Consider the following 5,883-nt stretch of genomic DNA (forward strand, 5'->3'; position numbering starts at 1 on the left):
GGGGATATGAACCATTATAATACATTTAGGAGGGCAGACAAGGTGAATGCAACTGTCTGGACACCTTTGTCAAAGCTAGTATTTCACAAGATAATAAGAAGCCCATTCTTCAGGATAACTTAAGCAGTATTCAGCAGTCTTTAAAATTACTATGCTAGAGAAACTCAACTTCTACCAAAGTCAAAAAGTACTTTGTTACAGCCCTACCCTGCAATACAAACACGCTCTTCTACAAGGGAGAGAGAAGGACGGTAGGTCTATTTGTTGAATAACTGAGTGCTGCCATGGCTACTGTAAACACAGGGGCCCTGGGTTCGTGTTTATGTGCAAACATATCTTCCTTCTGGAACAATTTACCATTAACCAGGTGGTGCCATAAACGGCTGTGGCAGGTAGTACAATGCACAAGTAGGCTTTTATGTATACAGCTTGGGAGTGTTTGAGTCAAAAGCCAAGCAGCATAAACAAAGATAAATAAAGTAGGCAAACAACTATAAGCAGATGGAAAGCTACACAGAAAACCCGAAATGAAACAGACCACGCAGCTTCAAGGATAAAGCCATTATTTTCAGCAATACCCACAGCCACATATTCAAGTCTGTTTAATCTGTTAATCAAATCAATCAGTTAGGCACGACTGAATGTCAATGTCAACATTTTGGAAACATCTGACAGACAATCTGATAAGATTACATACACTCAGATAAAGTTGTGAACAAAATAGTAGCAACACCTTGCTTAGAAAAAAAAAATCTTTGAAAACGTGGGGGTTCGTAGAATAGAAAGCTATGTCTAACAGTGGTGATGTGTCATTCACTGACGAGTCAAAACCTGCTGGTAAAAAGTAGGTAATTCCTACAATTTATAACATTAAACATAACTGATTAAAACAGACAGCTGTTGATGAGACATCCACAGTTTGCTTCTGCTTTCAGGATTAGCTCTGTAGACAGAGGGCAGTGCTTCCAGTAAAAAGCTTCTTTCTTTTTTTCTTAAACAAGGTTGGGGGTTGCTCTTAGTTTTAAAATCCAGGCCGAATATAGTGTGATTTCCTCACATGTTTTGTTATGCATGCAACAAAATAGAATTTCATCCAACTGTGCTGTAGTGCCAGCATTTTTGAGATGGACTGAACAGCAAGTGCATTCATTTTTACTGGTCTTGCCTCAAAGGCAACTTTCTAGTAATGAAAACCAGTACTATTTTTTTTACGTAAGCAAACACTGCAAATGGGCTTTTCATAAAGAAATAAATCCTGTACATGAATATATTTTGACTAATTCCATGGATGAACTACTATGTCGTATCAGTAAAAGTCAGTAACTAAAGCTGAATAATATACTCTTTAACTGTTAACTTATGTAAGAGTGATACTGACAAAGCTATATGATACCCATTTTCTCAGAATTATATTTAGTAGACTGCTGTGAGAAATCTATAAAAGACACATGCATGTGCTTAAAAAACGAGAGAGAAAAAGACAGTGCTGAGTTTTGATTTTGTAGTGGATTTGAATCTGGGTGGAACTGGGTGGTAGTCCTTTACATATGGATCTTACTTTCTAAAGTGACTTTTCTTTTAATCTTCATGCTAAACCTGGGGTAGATTTTATAAGCCTAAAAATTGAGCCTTGCTGTGGTGCAGAAACCTAGTTTCCTCTCAGACCAGTCGAATGAATTGCAATTTGCTGAAAGGTTAATGTGGATTTTTATCCATTTGTGCCAGAAAATGTTGCTAGCATCAGCTTCAGATCAACAAAAACAAACAGTACATTTTAACATAGTATTGTTACTTAAAATGAATTACAAGGCGCTTAAATCTAACCCATTACAATTTACATGTACCAGCTGAACCAGTTGCTAAGTCTAGGTTTCAGTTTGCTTTCGTCTACGAGGTACGACTGCCCATCTTAAGTATAAGCATTCAAAGCGATAGGCTGGTCTGTGCAAGACATACGACTGTTTTAATAATATAGTCATTCCACATTTAACAAGCTGAGGTTGTATTGTCTGAAGTTAACTCAGCGTCACGCCTAACTACATCCAGAGCGCAGGGCACAGCCGAAAATTTCAACACCCACCCAACACCTAAAATATCAGCTTAAAAAGACAAATGAACGTTATCTGAAACAGACATTATTTTGTTAATTAAAGCAATGTAATTATCAATGAGAACGGAATCGATATCCGTTAACATCACCACTGCAATCTGAGATTTCCGTTAAGGACTTGAGCCATAAGCTAATATAAAACACGCATCCGGAGAAAACGGGAGGTTAGAAAGTCTGCATGTTAACTATACACATGACCTAGCCTTATCGAATAACAATAAATAACAGGCAGAAAAACGGCCAACACTGCGGGAAGCATTTTCCTTCAAAGTAGCTGCTACAACAAAAGCTAACAGCAGTCTTGACGCTAGCTTGCAAGAAACGTTTCTGTCTCTCCTCTTCGTTTCGCTCCCCACGCTAATATAACAATACATGTAATGTTACATTTTGTGTTCATTTAATGGGTGAACGCGCTAGGGTGAATTAACGCTTACTCACAGAATTATGTACACGCGGATAGTCTTTGACTCGGGGTGGTGTCTGAAGCAGATCCCTCGGAGCAGTGCCTTCCTCGGTACCGAGCTAGCCACAAGTTGCTAACAGAGGGCGTGGCCTAGGTAAAAGTAAACAATGGTGACGTCAGGTTCACACGCGGACTGTTTGAGAGCGGCTTAAATTTTGACGCATTTTATCAGGAAACAAAATCATAGTTTCTTGTCCATAGAAGAAATAGTCTCCATTCTGAAGTACAGGTCCACGGCCTATTTATACAAATGTGAATATTTAAAATAAAATAACAAAAAATAAATAACCCACTCTTCGAATATTATCCAAAAAAAAAGAAGAAAGCTTATCAACGTTTGCTTGTATGCACTCATTTTATAAAGTCTGCATAGGTGGCTTCAAGTGTCAATCAACAGAAAAAACTTCTACTGTATCAGAATTTAAAGGATATTTAAAAATAAATAAATAAATATAGTTTTAAACTGGATTAGTAATAATCATATTGTTTTCGTAGTATATGTGACAGGATGTGTTCATTTATGTAGTTTTTAACCATTAGCATGCACTGAGGTTACTCAGTCTAGTGCAAAAGGGCGCTATTTCCACTTTCTCTGTTGAAGGTAGGTTCGCCATATATTATTTTAGTACGTTCTAAACGTCGATTAATACAAAATTCTGGCTCAGTACTTTTGGCAGGGCTGTTAATATGGACCTTACGGGTGATAAAACTCCGCAAGGCTTAATGATAATCGCAACAAAAACGCCAAATCTTCAGCAAAGACAACTAGAGTTAAGAGATGAAAATGGACCCTTCTATTTGCATACCCGTGCTTCTATGTGACCGCAAGAGGGAGATATTTTACCTGTGGATGGCATGAAATCAAAACCATAAATACATTTGATTTTTGTTTCTTAAGAAACCGACAGCCACGTTACAAATTAAAAAATAAAAATAAAAAACGAAGTAGTTTATCATCCCCCCCCCCCATTCGCTGTACCGTAGGGTGTAGGATTAAGATAAGATAACCTTTATTAGTCCCACACGTGGGAAATTTGTTTTGTCACAGCAGGAAGTGGACAGTGCTCTGCATATATTACAGTACCTTAAATGCTCAGGCAGTGATCTTTGGCAAGAAGAAGGGAAGACACTTCTAAAACATGACCTTTTCTGGGACTCCTTTCGACAGTGTTTTTCTATTATGATAGCACCTAAAATTTCAGTATATTCTTTCATATTCAGTTTAATTAAACTATAGCAGAAAAGTATCAATAAAAAGAAAGAAAAACATGAAAGTTTGAACATTTTTATTTCTTTTAAACATCATCATACAAATCATACAAACAGAAGACTTTAACAATGTAAACTGCTGATGAACACAAGGCACCTTCCAAGATCAACAATCAGTTACAAGGTCTGAGATCTGCAATGACTAGTCAGCTGTACATGTGCAAGGAAATGCTATTGTTATTCTCTTATCCTAAAGTATGTGCTCTTAACGTTACTATAAAAACGGAACGTTACGGGTTAAAGAAAGCAATTTTGGCAAGTGCTATATTCATCTAGCAGAGTACTGAAGCTGAGCCACATTACAAATACGTCAACATTTGATTGATAAATGACAGCAGCAGTCTTTCTGTTGGTGTCAATGGTAATTTTGTGGAAATCAAGTCAATTGTATGAGTATTGCAGTATCAGTTAAAAAAAAAAGAAAAAAAAAAGCTCTGTTGAAAAGGCGCCTTTTGTGAGACATTTTAACATGAATTTTGACAATGCTTAAACATGGCTGATTTTAAATTGCACATAGGTTTACTCATATGACACCACAGAGGCAACGAATTTTCGAGAAACTAAAACCACCTTAGTACAACAGAAATAAACTATCACTAATGAACTTTTTTCCTGTAGTTTTGGCATTGCTGCTACAATAACATCTCTTCTTAAAAATATTTAAATTGGCTCCAAACAGCAACAGCTTCTTTGTGCCCTCGTGATAGCTTTCTCTGTGTTGTGTATTTATTGGTCATATTTTTCTGGGGGCAGTTTTCTGTACTTCAGACTTAAGAGAATACATAAAAACATTGCACTTGATTAGATAGGTGACACAAAACCAAATTGTATTTGGTCTCAGTTACCACAACTCCATATGCTGTTAACTCCAGAGGGATTATGAGACGTCTTATATACACAGTACAAAGTGCTTGATATGGAGCAGAGGCTTAAATAAAAATGACAACCACAACACGGCAAATTCCCTACAGAATAGAAATTATTGCATATATTTCTCAGCATCTACTCAAGGTGTCTTGTGCACCAAGGTCACTTTATTGTAACACTAACATATTCTTTTCCCCATTCTTCTTATTCTACACAAGAAAAAAAAAAGTGCAATTTATATTCACATAGTCGCCTTACAGAATACTAATTATTCATCTTGTCCTGAACAGACAACAGTATTTTCTTACTGTAATTTACAAAAAGATAAAATTGTTGGCTAGAAAAGCTGTGTAATGTGTTGTTAATATAAAGGTTTGCTTGTGATACTTTCTTTGCTCAAATTTGCCCCAAAATTAGATGTAGTTCAAAGATCTAGCTTTTTATGTTCTTGGTAAACTACACAAAGTAAGCTAGAATACATCTACACAAATGACTGTTTTGGTTACAATTCTGTAAAATTGTGCAGTATTAAAATAAAAAAATAAATAAAATAAAAAAATACTTAAAACATACAAATACTCCTGTAGACATATTTAAACTAAAATGGCTTTACTTTAGACTAAAACAATGATATTTTTTTATCATGTATGACAATAATACTTAAAAGATGTGAAATTTCCTTGACTTTGAGGCTTTATACGTGAACTACATTGAGGTAATTAAAATGATACATGAAGCAAATCGAATGCTCCAAAATTTACCCCAGTATTATCACAACCCCTCCCCCCCCCCAAAAGAAAATTAAAACACGTTCATGAGCAAAACAAAACAAAACAAACCCACACAAAAAAAGGTTCTTGAGAGTTGCTAATGTCTTGATCTACCTCCTTCGAAAGCATGGTGCTCCTCATGGGCTGAAATATAACAGAAGATCTTATCACATCTCATGATTTCAGTCATTAAAAATGATAATACCGCACCCAAAGAAAAGAAGAAAATACTCACGTTTATAAAACACCGCTTTAAAAGGTACTTGTGGAAGGAGCTCGTTGATCCTTCCTATGATGTTTGACTCGCTAACACAAGAAGCATTTCCATTCCAGACCTGAACGACATCTTCTCTGTCTCTTATACTAACGCTGACTCCAACTACTTCATCCTCTGTAAAAAAAAA

At 36.1% G+C, this 5,883-nt stretch overlaps 2 protein-coding genes across 4 annotated transcripts in view; both read right to left on the reverse strand.

The window, feature by feature from the left end:
- LOC102200381 (forkhead box protein P1-B-like) overlaps positions 1 to 2,730 on the reverse strand; it is a 10,827-nt gene extending 8,097 nt beyond the window's left edge. Inside the window, exon 1 of one of the 3 annotated variants that reach the window (XM_005731822.2) lies at positions 2,549 to 2,730. The gene's annotated coding sequence lies outside the window, so the exon portion shown is untranslated. The remainder of the gene's footprint in view (positions 1 to 2,548) is intronic. The other 2 variants (XM_013910476.1, XM_013910477.1) reach the window with 2 other exon arrangements.
- Positions 2,731 to 5,507: 2,777 nt separating this feature from the next.
- Positions 5,508 to 5,883, reverse strand: part of LOC102195861 (eukaryotic translation initiation factor 4E type 3-like) — a 2,498-nt gene continuing 2,122 nt past the window's right edge. Inside the window, exons 6-7 of the mRNA XM_005731713.2 lie at positions 5,715 to 5,870; positions 5,508 to 5,623 (exon numbers count right to left, since the gene is read on the reverse strand). Of these exons, the coding sequence (XP_005731770.1) occupies positions 5,577 to 5,623; positions 5,715 to 5,870 (203 nt within the window). The 3' untranslated portion in view covers positions 5,508 to 5,576. The remainder of the gene's footprint in view (positions 5,624 to 5,714; positions 5,871 to 5,883) is intronic.

This window comes from Pundamilia nyererei, unplaced genomic scaffold (assembly GCF_000239375.1).
Source record: "Pundamilia nyererei isolate P.nyererei 1_Seehausen unplaced genomic scaffold, PunNye1.0 scaffold00044, whole genome shotgun sequence".
NCBI classification, from domain to species: domain Eukaryota; kingdom Metazoa; phylum Chordata; class Actinopteri; order Cichliformes; family Cichlidae; genus Pundamilia; species Pundamilia nyererei.